We start from the raw sequence: 19,410 nt of genomic DNA, 5'->3' as shown, positions 1-19,410 counted from the left end.
TTTATTAATGTAGGTTACATGTTATTGTATGAGGAAAAAATAATAAAATGAAACAATAATTATAAGCTCAGTATTAAAAGTGTCTGTTGTCAAAGAGTCTCCAAAATCAAACATTAAAAGTATGGCTTTTTTTTCCCAATCAATGAATCGAAAGACTTTATGACGGAGTTAGATTTGCACGCGCTGACAATCGTAAACCGGAAGTCTCTTGGTTTCTCACGCAGTGCATCATGGGCTGGTGGCCGGCTGACCGCAGAGTGAGTGATTTGATCCGTCAGTGAGGATGTGAGTGAGTGAGATCTGAAGATATAATGATCTCCTGGAGCTGCTCTCTGTCCTCTAACAGGTATATGAGCGGCGCAGGTGTTTGTGAGCGTGAGCGGCGCGCGCAGACGGAGCTTTGTTATGATTAGCGCTCAGCTAACAGCGGCTCGGACAACAACAAACACAACACACCAAACTAACGAGTTACTGAATCTCCTGTAAAAAACACCAAAAAATCACACACTCGAGCTGTTCAAGAGGGTCATTAGACGTCTGTGTGTCAGTTAAAGCGATTGCAATGCTGGCGCTGAGGTGATGTGTGTTGCTCTTAACAAGAGATTTTATCATTAATTATTATTATGTGTAAATAATCATAATTCGTGTTCTGCTTCTGTTAAATAGCGTGAAGCTAAGGCTTGTGTCTCCACATCACTTTTACAGTGATTAAAATAAGATCATCTGTGGAGTTGTCATTGATAGTATCTGGGTGAAGACTCATAAGAACCATAAACATAATTAATAGTTGTTTGATGAAGTGAGAGGCTTGATGTGTGTGATTTGATCTGATCTGATGCTGAACTTCATCAGTCATGTGTTCAGTCTTATCCATTAATAATCATTCATTATTCGATGGGGCAGGATTTAGTATTGGAGTGCATTTGGATACATGAATTTTTTTTTTTTAATGTATGCATTAATCCGCTTTTATCCAAAGTGACTTACAGTGCATTCAGGCAATTTTTTTTAACCTAACATTTACCCCAAAATACAAGACTAAATATACATAGATAAAATACAACAGTTGTGATTGAACAAATAGAATCACACAGCAGTTTAAACCAATCTGACATTAGTTTGAAGGGAGATCTAGTGCTTTTCCTCTAAAGGACAGGTACTTCCTGTGCTGGCAGGAAGTTGATGTGTGTTCTTGCGCTCTCATTCCAGTCCTCCTCATATGTGAGGGATCCACAGTGATGTCCTCTAACCAGGGCTCATCTCCGCTCTCTCAGTCCAGTGATGGGCCCTTCAGGAAGCCCAGGGCCCCTGCGATGGGCCCCAGACACAGTCAGACACCACACTCTTTACCAGACGTCTGTCCTAAAGAGCCCACCGGTGAGAGACCACTGCACTCTTATTACAGTATTACTGACTACTATATTATACATACTATAGCTCTTTGTCAATACGTTCAATTAGATTTTATTTTTAGATTTTCTGTTTTCAGTTTAATTTCAGTTAAAGTTTTATTAACTTTTTTGTGGTGTTTTTTTTTTTTGAATGTCTATATTTGTCTATATTTATATATATATATGCCTATTTTTATTTTAAACCCTAACCCTTTTAATTTTCTGTTATTCTAGTATTCAATGCAAACTAAATTAAAATGGGAAATGTTGTCTTTGCATCTATCTGAAATGAAATAAGTTTAAGATTTTCACACTTAATTTGATTTTAATTCAATTTTCTTTCATTTCAAGTAATAAAGGTGTTTTTTTTATGGCTTTTGTGCACTTTAGTCAGTCCTAAATCCACTGAAACTAGTTTATTTAATTTTTTTTTTTTTAGTATTGCAAGAAAAACAAGGAAACATTTGTCATGTCATTTTTTACCAAAGACTATTTAACTAGTTTTAGTTAAAAAAATGTAAAAAAAAAAAATTGTATTGTCTTTTTTTATTTGATGTTTTTTCCATTTATATTTATTTATTTAAGTTAACATTTATTTTATTTTAAGTTACAACATTTCTTTTTAGTTAGTTGATTATAATAGCTCTGCCTAACCGTCAGTCTAAAAGCCTTCAAAGCCTTTTTTCAGAAAACCGTCCAGGACTGTTCCTGACCCGCTGTGCTCCTCTGTACAGGTGAGGGACGTGCTCTCTGTGACGGGCCGTCTGTTGTGGTCGACCAGCACCGCTGGACTGTGTATAACTCTCAAGTGAACCTCCCCGCGGCCCTCAACGACCCCAGGCTGGCCAAGAGAGAGTCGGACTTCTTCACCAAGACGTGGGGCCTGGACTTCACCGAGACCGAGGTCATGCCTTCCTTCTACCTGCCCAACATCAGCCGAGAGCACTTCAGCTCGTACCTGCAGGAGACGGCTCAGGTGACCGCAGCTGAAGCACTCACACAGAGACCTCACAGTGACATCTGACGCACCAATAAACACCAAGCTTTTATCAACTGAAACTGTCAGGCTCTCACGCTGACTGTGTGTTTGTGTCTCAGAGGGAGAAGATTCACGAGCGATGTAAGAACATCTGCCAGAGCAAAGACGATCTGTCCGTGCTCACCATCACCAATAATCACGGTAACGTCGAGTTTGAACTATCGTGTGGTGTTTGTATTTGATTAGAGGAGCTTGACTTAACCTGCTCTGTGTCTGTGGCTCATCTGTCTGGTAGATAAAGCCCGAGCTGAACTGGAGCAGGTGCCCAAGGTGAGAACTCCAGATCTACCAGGAGCTTGTGAAGTCATGATGTACACTCAGTGATCTACAGAGTCTGGTTAGAAAGCGTGTGTCACTGTTGCTCTGTCGTTTTCTGTCTTATCTCGCTCAGATCTTCATGAAGCCGGAGTTCATGCTGAATGATCCAGCCACGTTTAATGCTGTGTTGCCGTGGTCTCACTTCAGCGTCGCCGGGGGCAAGAACAGCCGAGATGTTGCATCGTCACGGTTACTGCAGGAAAAGGTCATTATCTGGTACCATAAGTTACAGACGCAGTCATTATTTTAGAATCAGTGAGATGTTATTATAGTTTAGTTTTTAAACAGTTTGAACGAGTTGTTTATTTCTGTATTTTCCATTTTTATTTGAGTTTTTGTTGAATTCTTAGTAATTATGCTGTGTTTTTTTGCAGTTTTAGTTTTAACATGCTTTTATGATTTTTTTTTTTTTGTCGTTTTTTAAATAGATTAAAATAGATTAAATTAAAATGAGAAATTACTTGACAACTAACTGAATTTAAAAAACAAATCATATCTATATGTATGTATATTTTTTTTAATTTAAAAAAAAATTACTTATTTTAATATTATTTATTTATTTATTTTTGTAATGGTTTGAATTTTAGTTCACTGTAATAACCTTGCAACTAATACCAGGATTTTTCTTTTTCCCATACCTTTTTATTTGGGGATTAATGCCAATATGCAAATTTTAAAATTACATTTTAATACTATATATATATATATACATCATTAACAAGTGAAGTATTTCTCAATTAAATAAATTAGTTGTTATACCAGTAGGCCTAAACATTCCAGATAATTAAACAGTCCTAAAACTGAAGACATGACATAAATAATAACGATTAATTAAACAAATAAAAACAGTATTAGAAGTACATGAATTAAGTGAACCGTCTATCTCTGAATATGTGTGTGTGTGTGTAGTTGAGTCACTATCTGGACGTGGTGGAGGTGAGCATCGCTCGGCAGATCTCTCTCCGCTCAGAGGCCTTTTTCCACGCCATGTCGTCTCAGCACGAGCTCCAGGATCGTCTGCGAGGAACAGCGGACGCCGTGGCTAAGCTCCGCGCGCGCACCGCTGCCATCGACTGCATCATGTGCCGCGGGCCGCTGCAAGCGCTGCGGGATGCTCTGACCCGTAACAACTGCGTCAAGCTACACAACAAGCTGAAGCTGATGGCGGCCGTGCACCAGACGCAGCCCACCGTGCAGCTGCTGCTCTCCACCTCAGAGTTCGTCGGGGCGCTGGAGCTCATCGCCACCACCAAAGAAGTGCTGCAGCAGGAACTGCAGGGGGTTCACAGCTTCAGGTGCGCGCGCACACACACACACACACACACATCAGGGGAGGAGGAATGTGCAGTGCCGCTCACTTCCTGTGATTTGTGTCCGCAGACACTTGGGTTCTCAGCTCTGTGAGATGGAGAGGTTGATCGATAAGATGATGGTGGCCGATTTCTCCACGTACGTTCAGAGTGATCTCAGCCGACCCTTTGAGGAGGACAGTCAGGTCCTGGAGAAGGTCAGACGAGTCTCATGTGTCAGCAAAATCAAATGTGCCTTCAACACACCATAACTCTCACTTCACCTAAAAGAGCTTTTCTCACAGCTAAACCACAGAAATGTATTCAGGAAAAATAAAAGGGTTAAATACATGCCAATGTATCTTATTTAAAGTTTAAGTTTGGGATCAGTGAGAATCACTGAAGAAGTTGTCTTCTTCTGCTCACCAAGGCTGCATTTATTGATGAACAATTATGAAATTTTATTACCATTTAAATGAGCTGTTTTCTATGTGAATATACATGTTAAAATATAATTTATCTCTGTGATGCGCAGCTGTATTTTCAGCATCATTCCTCCAGTCTTCAGTGTCACATAATCTTCAGAAATTACTTTAACTTGTGATTTCCTGCTCAAGAAACATTCATTATTAATATCAATGATGCAAACAGTTGTGCTGCTTCATGTTTTAGTGGAAACTGTGATGCATTTTATTTTTCAGGATTCTTTGATGAATAGAAAGAAAAAAAATCTTTAGTAACATTAGAACTATCTTTACTCTCAGCGTTTAGCCCGTGAATCCCATCACGTGATGCGCTCAGTGAATCAGGTCATGTGTGTGTTGGTTTGAGGTTTACAGTGTGAGGTCTTCTCATACAGGTCTCAGAGCAGCCTGCAGCGTCAGGAAAGGTTGGTCACGCTCCGAATCCCACGCCGACCAGCAAACAAACCGCCGCTTGCTTTTAATTTCCTAAGTGAAAGTACACAACCACAGACGAAGACTGAACTCAAATCAAGATCACCTCCGCAGCATGTGTTACGGGTGATGTTTTCATCTCTGTGTGTGTGTGTGTGTGTTCGTCACAGGATCGCTTGCAGTCTTTAGTCTTCGGTCTGCTGAGACAGAGGAAGCTGGATTTCCTGGACATCTACAGCGAGGAGATGGTGCGCGTCGCCAAGAGCGTCGTTCGACAGGTGCAGTGCCTGATGGGAACAGGAAGAGTGGAACATCAGATCACAAATGAGTGTTTCTCTGAACGATTTCTCCTTCTCCCTGCAGTGTGTTGTGAAGTCTGTGTCACAGATCAGTGAGATCGATGCAGATGTGGTCAGGTGAGTCCTGAACCATGTAAGTATCACAGTCCTGTGTATCCCAGTTGACTGTGTGTGTGTGTGTGATAGGTTTCACGAGCAGATGCGCTTGATGACCTTTCCTCAGTGGTTTGATCTGCTGCTGGATATTTTTGAACACTTCATCCTGTTCCTCAAGAGGATCAAGGTAACATATGTTCTTCAAGACATACAGTGAAACCCTGACAGAAAACACAATATCTGACTTTCAGAGAAGCCGATGACGTTAGTTATGTATTTTTTATATTTTTTTAGTATGATTGTTTTTGTTAATGATAACTGCACTGTTAAAGATACGTTTGAAAAGCAGCACTACCGTTGAGATGTGTATGTCCAGATTCTCTGGAGGGTGAACTTCATGTCTTCATGTTTTCTCAGTAATGCAGTCGTCCTCAGACTCTCTGGTGTTTGTTTCAGGCTACGCTCGGCGTCATCCGCAGCGTGGTGCTGGAAGTGCTGGATAGCAGCCAGAGGAGTCGGCTAGCAGACGTTTCCTCTGCAACCAATCATTCTGACGGCAGGACCAATGAGGAGGAAGAGGAGGAGGAGTCTGGAGGCGGAGAGGCGGAGCTTGCGTATCTCACACACGAGGGGCTGTTCATCAGTGATGCGCTGACGCTGAATGAAGAGGAGCAGCTCAGTCACACAGCAGCACATGTGCAGACGACAGAACAGACACACACAGACGCCTGCGGGAGCGACTCGGCCTCCGCAACCACCGAATCTTCCTCCAGCAGGGAACACAACTCCAACACTACCTCCTCCCTGCCCACAGGGGGCGCTACTGCGATGTGAGTTACACTGCATGCTGTTAGCGTTACAGAAACAAACTATATACAGCAAATCTATCCTTCAAAGTCTGGGGTCAGATCTTTTGGGTAAAATATATGTATATATCTGTTCAAAGAAATATGCTTTAACCGTATCAAATGTGACATAGACACTTATAATGTTATGATGCATCACAGTTGTTTTAAACATTGATAATAATCAGAAATATTTATTGAGCAGCAAATCAGCATATTATGATGACACTGAAGACTGGAGTAAATGCAGCTTTTATCACAGAAATAAATTACATTTGAACAAAAAATCCAGCCTTAGGGGCCGTTCACATATCGCGTCTTTTGCGTGCGCAAATTCGTTATTTCCAATGTAGGCGCGCGGCATGCGCGCTCATAATGGAAGCCCGTTTTTTCCAGGCGCGTCCGCACCGCATCGAGTTAAAAACATCTCAACTTTTCAGAGAGCCGCAAGCGCACCGCGGGTCATGTGACAAGAACTAACCAAATCATCCTTTCCCGTAACAACGTTGAAAACTCAGCCAAGATGAAGCTGATCATAGCTGTATATGGATTGCCATTTTGAAATAAATTTTGTAGCAGAGCTACTGCGATCGATTTATAGTGCTGCAAATCCATTTATCCTTTGCTGAAATTTCCTCGTCTTCACGGAGAGAGCATGTCATGGTTGCTTAGCAAAGACAGACGCCTCAGGAGCGCTTCTGCCCGAGCGCTTTGGAAAGAAGGAGAAAGCGGCGCGCCTAGCGTTTTCCACACATTTTTAGGCGCGATATGTGAACGGCCCCTTAGTCAGCAGAAAAGACCTCTTAAATAATTGTAGTGTAATCCCTGTGATGCCCAGGGATGACAGGGAGGACGGGAGGATCTGATGATTCACAGTGTGAGAAGCTGCAGCATAAGCCTCATATTTAAAGAGCATGATGATGTTGTAAATGTGTCCCATCCTTGTGACAGCGGTGAGGACGTGATGCCGTCAGATCTGGAGCTGGGTCGGGTGGCCAATAACGCTCAGGAGCTGCTGTACACCGCCTCAGACGTCAGTCAAGACCGCTGCGTCAAAGTGCTCATGACACGAGCAAAGGTAAACACACACACTCACTCACTCACTCACTCACACACACACACACACACACACACACACACACACACACACACACACACACAAACGAACACATACATACACGACATACACACACAACACACTCACACACGCACATGCACATGACATACATTCACACACATGCACACATACATACACGACATATACACACACTTGAACTGGTTTGATCACTATATCGGATCACTGCCTTCAAATCTACAACCAAACTTCTTCTGCCTCGTCCTGTCTGAGTTGTATAACACTGACAGCTGTTGAAGTGTGTGTGTGTGTGTGTGTGTGTGTGTGTGTGCAGGACGGGTCTCTGGAGCGCCTGAGCTCGTCAGAGTTCGTGTGTTTGAGTCAGGCGGTGGAGTCGTTCGTCTCAGACGCTGATGAGCTGTGCGGCCGGCGCAGTGTGAGCCTGAGGGGGGCGCTGCAGAGTCAGGCCAACCGCTTCGTGCAGCGCTTCCACGAGGAGCGCAAGAATAAACTCAGGTACAGCTGCGCTCCTGCTGTCAGTGAAGGAGAGCTCTCAGTCTGAGCTCAGGGAGTCACCGCTCGTGTGTGTGTGTGTGTGTGTGTGTGTGTGTGCAGTCTGCTGCTGGATAACGAGCGCTGGAAGCAGGCCGAGGTCCCGGCTGAGTTTCAGGATCTGGTGGACTCCATCGCTGACGGACGCATCACGCTGCCTGAGCGCAAACACACAGGTACTAAACCCTCCTTCAGTCACACTTCATTTGGCTTTAATTCATCTATTTTCAGGGTTCTGGTGTTTCTATATTTATAGAGATTTCTGTCTTAATTTTTTCATTTTTCATACAATATAAATAATATTTGTATAATAAAAGTGTGATTTATTATTTTTATTTACATTATTATTATATTATAATAATATATAATGGTATTTTCATCAATGTGGTTCTGCCATATTTGTGTGGATTACCGTATGAATAAATTGAATAAATTATAATATATAAATAATAATAAATAGTTGTTAAAATAAATATAAGTAATTATAAAAATATTATTGTTTAATAGCTGTTTTCATTTAACAGTACAGTAAGAGTTGGTTCAAGCTGTTTAGCGATCAGTTATTGCCGTGTATCAAGTTTAATTCATGTCATTTTATTTTCCATATTTGTAGAATTTCTGTATTAATTGTTTTATGATAATAATAAATATGTTGGTTCTGATTATTATTGTGATTATCTATATTAACTATAACCAAAATAATCCTTTTGTTGTTTTATAATAAATATTTAAAAGCACCATACAGTAAGGGTTTAATATTATTATATAAAATAATAATAATTTTAGATTTTTTTTTTCAATTAAATTCTTAGAAAATAATCCTTATTAGTAGTGTTTTGCTGATCTCGTACCTAGTGTCCTTCATGACTGTAGTCTCTGAGTGTAGTAAATGTGTTTGGTGTGTCTCAGGGTCCGAGGACAGGAAGCCCGGTGAGTTTCTGTGTGTGGACGGACAGAAGTACGCTGTGGTCGGGTGAGCTTTCAGCGCTGCGGCTTCATTTCTCACCGCTAGTTCCCTCTGGTCCCTACTGTGACCTTTAACCTTTGTGTGCTCTGACAGGACGGTGCTGCTGCTGATCCGCATGTTTCTGGAGTACTGCCAGTGTGTGAACGACATCCCCTCCATCACCACCGACATCCTCACACGCCTCGCCGACCTGCTCAAGGTGTGTGTGTGTGTGTGTGTGTGATGTTCAGCTGTGACATCACTTGACTGACAGGTTGTGGTTTGTCTCTGTGCCACAGCTCTTCAACTCTCGCAGCTGTCAGCTGGTGCTGGGGGCGGGAGCTCTGCAGGTGGTCGGCCTGAAAACCATCACCACCAGAAACCTGGGTGAGAGATCACACACACACACACACACACCACATCTCAGACGCAAGAGGAGTGATGTTCAGTGAAGCACAACCCCAAATACTGAAAGAACTACTTCATTTGGCAAATGCCTTTCACGTGCTAGTTTTTTTTTAAATAGTTTTTGCCAGGAAAATAGCCTAAGATGCTAACATGGCATTAAATAAAAATGATACTACTGCTAATGTCTTTCACAGGGTTACTGTGGGTCCTTAAAATATCATAATTTGATTAAATTTAAGGTCTTAAATGGTTTAACAAAATCTTATTATCATTGTAAATCTGGCCATCTGTAAATCTGTAGATCGTTGTATAAGTGCATATTTCATAGCTCTCTCTTCTTTTCTTTTTTTTGCATTAGCAACAGGCAATAGTGAAACATATTTCAAAATAAAAGTCCTAATGTATTCCAGACTTGCTTATCATTTAAAAAAAAGGTCCTGCATTTTGTATAAAATTAAATTTTCTTATTTTGATTGCACAGTAAACTGTCTGGCATTTAATTTAACACCGTTAAATGCAAACCAATGCTATTATTCAACACTTATCATATCTGCATTAACACACAAACCAATTTCAGTACTTGTGTACCCATTGAATAAAATGTTTGTAGTATATTTAAACTTGCGCTTGCAATCAAAAATGCTTTTCTTAATTTTTTATATGTTTTATTATTCATGTTTGTTCTCTATGGACATAAAGATTTGTGCAGCTGTGAAATAATGTCTTGAAGTGTCTCTCAAGTGTTTTGTGAAGCAGCTCATTGTCAGAGTGATGTTGTGCGTCCTCAGCTCTGGTGTCTCGCTGTCTTCAGCTGCTGGTGCACTTCATCCCTGTGATCAGAGCACACTTTGAGAGCAGACTGCAGCCCAGACAGTACAGCATACTGAGACACTTCGGACACATCACCAAGGTACACGTCCTCACATCCTCCAGACACTCAGTGACACACACACACACACACCGCTGTTCTTACACTCCCTCCTGACTCTCTCCAGGACTACAACGATCACATCGCTGAGATCTCTGCTAAACTAGTGGCCATCATGGACAGCATGTTTGAGAAGGCTCTGTCTAAGGTGGGTTTGGACCGGTGTGATCTCTGGGATGTTCCTGTGGTTTATTACTGCTGAAGTGTGTGTGTTCTCTGCAGTATGAGGTGAAGGCACCCATGCCGTCTGTGTGTTTGCGTAACGTGTGTAAACAGATGGCCAAGATGCACGAGGCCATTAATGAGCTGTTACCGGAGGAGCAGACGCAGGTGAGACACACACGTGATGTTTGAGTCATCAGTGTGAACACAGAATACAATCTCATGCTGTTTACTGTGTGTGTAGATGCTGTACCTCAGGATAAACGCCAGCTTTAAGCTGAATCTGAAGAGACAGCTAGCACGCCTGGGAGTCATCAATGACGGCGGACCTCAGTATGGGTGAGTGTGTGTGTGTGTGTGAGTGAGTGTGTTACAGCAATGAGAACCACCAGTGACTGACGATTACAAAAATAGGCTGCAATCAATCAAAATTTCTACTTTTAGAATTTATTTTATTAAGTAGTATATAAGCACTAAGCCCCGTGAAGCTGTGGTTTACAGTGAATTTATAACAGCTAAGCGGCGTTGTTGGGCACGAAAACCCCATTAACTGTTATAAATTCACTGTAAACTACGGCTACACGGGGCTTATTGCTTTTATAAAATAGTTATTCCATACACGTAGTAAGGCTTCACAGAATAAAAAAGGGCAAATAAAGTGTAATGATTACAATGATTTACAACAGCTTTGAACTTGGCTCAGCCAATCAGAATCAAGGAACGAAACTATCTGCTTTATAAATGTATATTATTTCTTTAATATTTATTTTGCATATAATAAATATACGTATTTTTCGGAATATAAGTCGCACCTGAGTATAAGTCGCATCAGTCCAAAAATACGTCATGACGAGGAAACAGACATATATTTCACACTGGACTATAAGTAACATTTATTTAGAACCAAGAGAAAACATTACCGTCTACAGCCGCGAGAGGGCGCTCTATGATTTCAGTGTAGACTACAGGAGCACTGAGCAGCATAGAGCGCCCTCTCGCGGCTGGAGACGGTAATGTTTTCTATTGGTTCATGTCAAATTAATTTTGATAAGTCGCACCTGACTTGTAAGTCGCAGGACCAGCCAAACTATGAAAAAAAAGTGCGACTTATAGTCCGGAAAATATGGTATATTAATAATATATGAATATATAAATATATAAATATATATATGTTTGTTTTTACTGATATTAGATGGAAAGGTTATTTTCGTGATTTGTTCTTGATGAATGCGCTCGTGGTCTTCTCTCTGCAGGCTGGTGATGGTGGACGTGGCGTTTTACTCTGAGAGCGTGCTGGCTCTGCGCTCTCTGGAGCGTCTGGACTTAAACATGCTGGAGATCTGGGAGCAGAAGAGGTGATGATTGACAGCTCGTCCTGGCCAATCAGGTCTCTCCGTCACGGTGACCGGCTCCGAGGATGAACCGGCTCGGGACTCGAGGTCTGGTGTCTGAATACCTCAATCACTGAGGGACCCCTGTGTGAGCAGGACCGCCTCGGGGGGGACCCACGGCTTTCTTACGGAGACCAAATCAGGATTAGCTGGAGTGTTGATCAGGCGCAGCTGGGGATTGTGGGGAATATTTTGTTGTGTGGTTGTAAAGCGGAGACTCGTCCTCTGTTCTGCCACAACAGTGCAACTCTCCATTCGTGTGCAATTCTGTCTGATTATTGTTGTTATTATTATTTCCGAATTATTTAATCACTGAGGAATCAAGGAATATAGGTTATTTATTTTAATTGATTTTGACGTCGGTTGATCAATCAAATGTTTTGTTTTTTTTCATGTAAAGCTTTCAGGTGATGACGGCTGGATGAGAACTAGTACTAAAGAGGGTTTAAACACACTTTGACTTGTTCTCTGATTGTCCACCAGCACTAATATGATTTTAATGGCTGCTTTTGGTTTCATGTTCAGGGTCTCTGAGTAAAGTATAAAAGCTCTGGAGGGTTAACTGATTCTAGTCCATGTTCATCAGGAGAATCTGACTGTGTCTACTTTATATGGTCTGCACGGAGAAGATCTGCTGTACTCCTCTTCAGACTCCGATGAAGACTGCTACACTAATCAGTTTTAGATTAGTGCTGTCAAACGATTCATCGCATCCAAAATAAACAAATTGTTTACTTAATGTATGTGTGTGCTGTGTACATTCATCATGTCTATATATATATATATTGAGAGAGAGAAGAAAATGGTTTGATATATTAAATATATGCATGAATAATATAAATTATATGAACATGTAAATATTTTCAAAATATATACTGTGTGTGTGTGTGTGTGTGTGTGTATATATATATATATATATATATATATATGCACAATACACACACATACATTACTTCAACAAAAACTTTAATTTTGGATGTGATTTATTGTGATTAATCGTTTGACAGCACAATTTTAGATACAAAAACAAGTCTTCTAATGAAAGGACTCATGGGGATAACTTCTTGTCCATGCAAACTGGAGCATTAACTCAATTTCTCCAGCATTTACGGTGTTGCTGTAACCCCGCCTCCTCTCAGTCTAATTTGAACAAATCGAGGCCTGTGATTGGCTGGTGTGAATGCAGACAGATTATAAATCACATATTGTTTTGCTGTGAGCTTCTGTCATTGACGGAGGGTTTCTGTTTGGGAGGATCCATGTATCACTTTATTTTAACACTCATTCTGTCCGGTTCAAAAGTGCCTAACCTTTTATTTGGTATCAGAAACTTCTGACTAACTGTACAGCTGTGTTTACAGTGCCTAGTGTGTGTGTGAGAGTGTTTGAGGGCCCTCATTCCGGCAAATAAATTTACAGATGGGAAACTCTTGTGGCATGCTTTACTTTTTAACTTGAGGCACTTAGTATTATTAATAAACCCACAATTAACAAAAAGTGGTGGTTTTTGCATATTACTTGTAGGCTGTGTGTTCAAATCTAGCTACCTAGCTAGTCCATCTTTATATCTTCGGGCACTACAAAAGAGCAAATGAAGAGTTAATTTGTGTGTTCAAAAATCTCTCTTTTTTCCATCCTGCATTTAAATTAATATCAATCGAACTGCAGTTGAGTTGTTTTGATTTAATAGTAATATATATATATATATATATATATATATATATATATATATATATATAAAACACAATAAAAAAATGAACATTAATAAAAAGTTATCTGTTTTTGCAAATAAACTCTTCAAATGTAAGTCATATATTAGTTTTAAAATCAGTTTACAGATTTAATCAGTACCACTAAGACTATTCTTAATTTAACTGTTAAATTACACTACATCACACGCACACAGCCACACACAAACACTGTTTGGTGTTTAGAAAATACTTTTATTTTTATTTCATCCTAAACGTGGATGTCTTTCTACTTCCGGTTGCGTCCACGGAGTAGAAATGGCTCAAGGCAAATTAAAATTTAAAGCACAAAGACCCGGAGAAGTTAAAAAGCAACAACACAAACCGAAAGCACTCAGGAAAGGAGTTAAGAAAGCACTGTGTCCTTGAACATACGAGTATTATGAACGTAAAGCAGCGTTAAATAGATATTTCTCTGCAGCGGAGTGGACGCGCATGCGCAGTTGAGTTTGTATCTTCAACTTGAAATACTACTGGCCTAAGACTTTTGCACTGCACTCTGTGTGTGTGTATATATAATAAATAAATAATAAAGTATATATAATAAATAATCGTGAGACCATTTTAATTTAGAAACTAAAGTTTTTATTGTTTTTTTATGTATCAGTGGATTATGGATGACTCATTCTTCCTCAAATCTGGCGAAGATTTTGTACTCCCATCATTTTTTTTTTTTATAGAAAGGCAAACAGTTCTGTGGAGAACTTTCTGCCCACGCAGCTTTTTCTAGGCATTTAATGTGGTGCTCATCTGCTTGTTGGTATGTAGTAGCCTATGCATCATCAATTTAAAAAAAAAATAAAAAAATCCTTTTCAATTTCTGTTACCACACCAGTCTGCGGCAGTCCTGGTGTCTCTCAAAAAATGTTTTCCTGCTGTGAAAGAAGAAAAGTATAGTCAAAATATTTGGTATATATACTGTTGCAATCAATGCCTCAAACTTGTAGACCATTTACAGTAAGACGGAATGCTTTCTATAAATATAATAAATATATACTGTTTTCTCATTATAAAATAACATTAAAAACTCATGAAAATAACACATGGTTTTGCAACAAATAAAAAAGGTTATTACACCTAAGTAAGGTAAAACACTTTGTTACACTCACTATAGTTTAAGCATGCTATTTGTAGTAAAACTGTTGTTATATAAATTGTAATTAAAAAATAATAATTTCTCGGTGATCAAATATTTGCCCATTTTCATTCTATACTTAATTGAACTGCCCAATTTCCATTCATCGCTTTATTAATTTGGGGATGTCATCCAGAGTCATGTATAAGTTTTTCCACTGGTAAGCAGTCTTACTGCGATTATAATCTCTGGAGGTCTTCCTGTGGTCAAGGACGGGCTGCTCGTTCTGTGATTGGCTGAACGCTGTGATTCTCTGCCTGCTTTATTATCTTTGTTCAGCCTTGATTGTGTGGCAACCTTGAGCTTCAAGAGCTCGACTGGCTCTCAGTGTGTGATTGACTGCAAAACACTTCCATTCTGAGCCAAATACCTTTATTAGGTTCAAAGATATATATAAAGGCAAAGTGAGCGATTATAGATGTTTTCAAATGTCTAAAGAGTCTATGTGCTACTACACTTTATTCTACCTGACTGTGGCTCATACGTCTCTACAGATTAACTCCAGATCTAGTCTAGACCACAGATACACAGTGTGTCTCACAGGACTCTGAGAGGCTGCTGGCTGAAAGAGGAGCGCAGGAAACGTGGGAACGAGTCTTTAGCCATCAGAGAGAAGATCCGGTGCTGAGCCTCGTCGAACGTGTCCGCTGTGGGCTCCTCCATCAGCCCCATCAACGCCTCGCGGGTCTCACTGTCCAGATTCACCTGAGAAACACATCACACGAGCTCCAACTGTCTAGAACATGCATTTCACTTTAAAACCAGAAGAACCAAACAAGAAATCACATTTTAGAAAAAGAAAATGCAGCCTATTTTAGCTCCATAAAGATGTTTTGCATTCTAACATTATTTTGATGACAATTAAGCCATTTGATGACAAGATGACAATTTCTCTCTCAATTTTGTCATGGGTATAATGCAAAAACAAGTACATTATTTGAAGAAGAAAAAAATTAATATATAAATACATTAACATACAGATTTATATAAAATATGTTTATTTTGTATTATATTTTAGTAATTTTTAGAAGAATTAATTAAAATCTACACTTAAAATAATAATACAAAAGCATATTATGTAAGTGTAATTCTACTGTAATGCATTAAAACAAATATCAAATTGTTTATAAATAAGTTTATTTACATTTATTTTAAATTTGAATAATTTTAATTAATTTAAAATATTTTATTTTTTGCGCTGCCTTTAATGATAATATTATCACAAACAATGCAAAAATTTGACTTTTTACTTCATTTAATTTACTTAAACTCAATAAGCCTACTACTATTTGTTCATTATTTTTTAATTCTCCCTGCTGTACACTGGCTGTGTTGGTCTCTCACCTCCCGAGGAGCGTCAGGGTTGATGAACTGCATGTAGATGTTGTGAGCTCTCTCCGTCAGTCTGGACCCGGATGTGCTCTTGTACTCTTCACACGCCAGCCAGAACTCCAGGTTCTCCTCGCTGAACTCGGAGCGCAGGAAGCAGCGAAACGCCTGGATGCCCGCTGCGCAGAGAAGTCAAGTTTAGAGAAGAGAAGTGAGCTCAGCGAGTCAGATCAAGAAGAAAGTACCCTCACGCTTGCTGTTGAGCAGAGACTCCAGGTCCTGAGGCAGCTTCTCACACGCTCTGAAGAAAACAACAGATGCTTATTATTACCTAGTTCAGCTTTTTGTTTTTTTTTCAACTATCCCTTTTACACCCATTTTTGTTGCTTTTTTAAAGAAAAGGAAGGACGGTATATTAATCTTAACATGTATATTGAGCTTTAAATGAGAGCGGTGCAATTCTTACCTGTGTTTGTGAACCCACTCCTGCTTTTCGGTCAGGTGGGACAGTTTGACCCTCATGCCCTTTGCCCTGAAACATCAACACACTGTTTCACATCCAGACACAGTTTAATGCTCCAGTATCTGTCTCACCAGAGTGCTGATACTCACTTCTCCAGGCATGAGGAGGGGATGGCAGACAGCCCCTTACACATCACACCACGTCTGAAAGGAACTCGGAGAATCGATCGAATGTCTCCCGCTCCGCTTGACTCTCTCCGTCTCTGTGTGCTGCTCTTATATAGTGACATTAATCTGATCCTGAGATCGTGAAACAACACGGACAGCTGTTGGGTGAGAACACCACACAATGACTGTCCACATCACAAGCAGGGCTGATTACCGGCTGTATTGACGTTATACAGTTAGTGTGGACAGCAGCTGACAGCGGTTTTCTGCAGAAAGCGTGTATCTGTGTGTGTTATCACCTGTATTTGTGTCGGGAACAGTGACTGAAGGCAACAGGTGTGCATTAGGTTATCTGTGTGCTGATCTTGTGCTCTGTTCATCAGGTCACAGATTCCAGTCAATGTTATTTGTCAAGCTATAATTGTTAATCATAGTGATAGTGAATGCATTTAAAGTCAAAAAAGAGCTTTATTGCCAAGTATGCTTACGTATACAAGAAATTTGTTTAAGTGACATAAGCATCCAGTATACAGAGACGACAACACACAGACAAAAAAATATAAATACATGTATAAACAATTGTGCTATAAATGATAATAGAATAGGATTGAGTAAGATGCAGGGATGTACTAGGATGGAGGGGTGACAAATAAATATAAGGATATTGCACATTTTTATTGCATAAGTGGGGAACATTTAACTGTTCATGAGGTAGATTGCCTGGGGGAAGAAACTGTTTTTGTGCCTTGCTGTTCTGGTGTTTGCGGCTCTGAGGCGCCAGCCAGATGGCAAAAGTTCAAAGATGGGGTAACTTGGATGTGAGGGATCCAGAGTGATTTTCTGAACCCTTTTCCTCACTCTGGATGTATACAGTTCTTGAAGGGTGGGCAGAGGAGCACCAATAATCCTTTCAGCAGTCCGAACAGTTCTCTGTAGTCTTCTGATGTCTGATTTTGTTGCTGAGCCAAACCAGACAGTTATTGAGGTACACAGTACAGACTCAATGACGGCTGAGTAGAACTGTTTCAGCAGCTCCTGTGGCTGGTTAAACTTCCTCAGCTGGTGAAGGAAGTACAACATTTGTTGGGCCTTTTTCACAATGGAGTCAATGTGATTGTCCCACTTCAGGTCCTGAGAGATGGTGGTTCCCAGGAATCTGAATGACTCCACTGCAGCCACACTGCTGTTCATGATAGTGAGTGGGGAAAGTGCAGGGGGGTTTCTCCTAAAGTCCACGATCATCTCCACTGTTTTGAGCGTGTTCAGCTCCAGGTTGTTAAGACTGCACCAGACAGCCAGCTGCTCAACCTCTTGTCTGTAAGCAGACTCATCACCGTCCTGGATGAGGCCGATGACTGTAATGTCGTCTGCAAACTTTAGGAGCTTGACAGAGGGGTCCTTAGAGGTGCAGTCATTGGTGTACAGGGAGAAAAGCAGTGGGGAGAGAACACATCCCTGAGGGACACCAGTGTTGGTGGAGCAGCTGTTTGATGTGAATTTCCCCAGTCTCACTAACTGTTGCCTATCTGTCAGAAAGCTGGTGATCCACTGACAGATGGAGCTAGGAACAGAGAGCTGGGTCAGTTTGGTCTGGAGGGCTGTTGGGATGATGGTGTTGAAAGCCGAACTAAAGTCCACAAACAGGATCCTCAAATAAGTCCAGATGTTGCAGGATGAAGTGCAATCCCATGTTGATTGCATCATCCACTGACCTGTTTGCTTGGTAAGAAAACTGCAGGGGGACAAGTAAGGGTCCAGTGATGTCCTTCAGATAAGCCAGAACCAGTTTTTCAAAGGACTTCATGACGACAGACGTTAGTGCCACAGGTCTGCTATCTTGGGTTTCTTTAGAACAGGGATGATGTCTTCATGCAGAAAGATCTCAATATGCAAATGCAGATGAGATCAGGAAAATAACTTAAATTTGGGTCTGTTCCTCTCATAAATCTATAAAAAGAAAAGACTACTTTTTGGAGCTTGAAAGCATTTGAACCCATTCATTTACATCATAAGGAAACATAAAGCATGGACATTCATCTGAACAACTTATTTTGGGTTGCATGGAGGAAAGAGAGTTAAATGTTTTCAGAATGACATAAGGGTGAGTAAACATTTACATTTTGGGGTGGAGCCTTTAAGGTGGTCAAACCTGTTTTTTGGAGGTCTACTAGGTCTAACCAAACTGACAGAGATGGTCTAGGACAGTGTTTCTCAAACTTTTTCAGCACAAGGACCACTTTATCTTCCAATTTTTTTCTGAGGACCACCTAACAGAATCCCACTCTAACACGCCCCCAAAAACCAACAAAATAGGAAGGATAAGCTAAATTTAAGTTTAATATGCAACTGTTTCAAGTAAAAAACTAATTATTCAAACACAAATGCAATAATATGATCAGTAATTATTATATACATTTTTATTTAATTTGAAAAAGTAAATGTGAAATGAGTTGCAGCTTAATATGAACAACAAACTGCACATGTGGAAAAAAAACTGCAATTAAACATACTGTAACAGCCTAGGTCCCACTTAATGCCATTCCAAAGAGCCATTAGTTTAAAACTGAGGTGGTGGGTATAGGAAGTCTATGGTTGTAACTATGGTAACAATAAAATGCTGAAAAGAATGTTCCCCTTAATGTCCAATATCACTGAAATTACTGGGATTTTACACATGAAACAAAAACTAGTACATTACAAAACTAATAGATCTGTGGATTCTAGATTTTGAGATTTCCATCTAAAACTTAACGTGAATATTAATGAGACGGGTGGTGCTGCTTATCACACATCAATGTCTGGCTCCAAACACTTGCCTAGTTTAGGTCATCGTTTCGCGGACCACTAGGGGGCAATGGCGGACCACACTTTGAGAATTACTGGTCTAGGAAATCAAAAAACCAGTTATGACCTTAAATGACCGGTTTGGACCA

The 19,410-nt window shown here is 40.3% G+C and overlaps 2 protein-coding genes across 3 annotated transcripts; one reads left to right on the top strand and one right to left on the bottom strand.

Moving 5' to 3' along the window:
* Positions 1–250: 250 nt before the first annotated feature.
* On the top strand, positions 251–12,370 carry LOC113073999 (vacuolar protein sorting-associated protein 54-like). Of its 2 annotated transcripts, XM_026246701.1 has the most exons (23): positions 251–346; positions 1,210–1,377; positions 2,126–2,367; positions 2,490–2,571; positions 2,666–2,700; positions 2,822–2,953; positions 3,658–4,043; positions 4,129–4,255; positions 5,104–5,211; positions 5,297–5,349; positions 5,419–5,515; positions 5,785–6,158; positions 7,125–7,251; positions 7,583–7,764; positions 7,864–7,976; positions 8,710–8,773; positions 8,861–8,966; positions 9,046–9,133; positions 9,943–10,064; positions 10,150–10,230; positions 10,305–10,412; positions 10,489–10,583; positions 11,498–11,603. In XM_026246701.1, exons 2-23 carry the CDS (start codon positions 1,239–1,241, stop codon positions 11,601–11,603), a joined length of 2,967 nt encoding a protein of 988 aa, XP_026102486.1. In that variant the 5' UTR covers positions 251–346; positions 1,210–1,238. The 2 variants fall into 2 exon arrangements, with proteins under 2 accessions (XP_026102486.1, XP_026102485.1); XM_026246700.1 differs by lacking the exon at positions 251–346 and having other exon boundaries at positions 1,239–1,377; positions 11,498–12,370.
* A 1,819-nt stretch (positions 12,371–14,189) lies between these two features.
* Positions 14,190–16,404, bottom strand: LOC113074019 (regulator of G-protein signaling 21-like). The gene is made up of 5 exons (XM_026246728.1): positions 16,314–16,404; positions 16,099–16,148; positions 15,863–16,026; positions 15,060–15,223; positions 14,190–14,258 (listed from the first exon to the last, which is right to left on the bottom strand). Exons 1-5 carry the CDS (start codon positions 16,367–16,369, stop codon positions 14,207–14,209), a joined length of 486 nt encoding a protein of 161 aa, XP_026102513.1. The 5' UTR covers positions 16,370–16,404; the 3' UTR covers positions 14,190–14,206.
* Between the last annotated feature and the right edge of the window lie 3,006 nt (positions 16,405–19,410).

The sequence above is a fragment of the Carassius auratus genome, unplaced genomic scaffold (assembly GCF_003368295.1).
Source record: "Carassius auratus strain Wakin unplaced genomic scaffold, ASM336829v1 scaf_tig00013464, whole genome shotgun sequence".
Taxonomy (NCBI): domain Eukaryota; kingdom Metazoa; phylum Chordata; class Actinopteri; order Cypriniformes; family Cyprinidae; genus Carassius; species Carassius auratus.
This window is presented reverse-complemented; position numbering and strand designations above follow the sequence as displayed.

Bases quoted from the DNA above. Each gene is read 5' to 3' on its own strand.
- LOC113073999 (XM_026246700.1), top strand. From the start codon at position 1,239: ATGTCCTCTAACCAGGGCTCATCTCCGCTCTCTCAGTCCAGTGATGGG. The intron at 2,368-2,489 runs GTGACCGCAGCT...TTTGTGTCTCAG, and splicing joins ACCTGCAGGAGACGGCTCAG to AGGGAGAAGATTCACGAGCG. The intron at 10,413-10,488 runs GTGAGACACACA...CTGTGTGTGTAG, and splicing joins TACCGGAGGAGCAGACGCAG to ATGCTGTACCTCAGGATAAA.
- LOC113074019 (XM_026246728.1), bottom strand. From the start codon at position 16,369: ATGAGGGTCAAACTGTCCCACCTGACCGAAAAGCAGGAGTGGGTTCAC. The intron at 15,224-15,862 runs GTGAGAGACCAA...TGTGTTTCTCAG, and splicing joins ACCCTGACGCTCCTCGGGAG to GTGAATCTGGACAGTGAGAC. The intron at 14,259-15,059 runs GTGAGACACACT...CTTCTTTCACAG, and splicing joins CAGCAGCCTCTCAGAGTCCT to CAGGAAAACATTTTTTGAGA.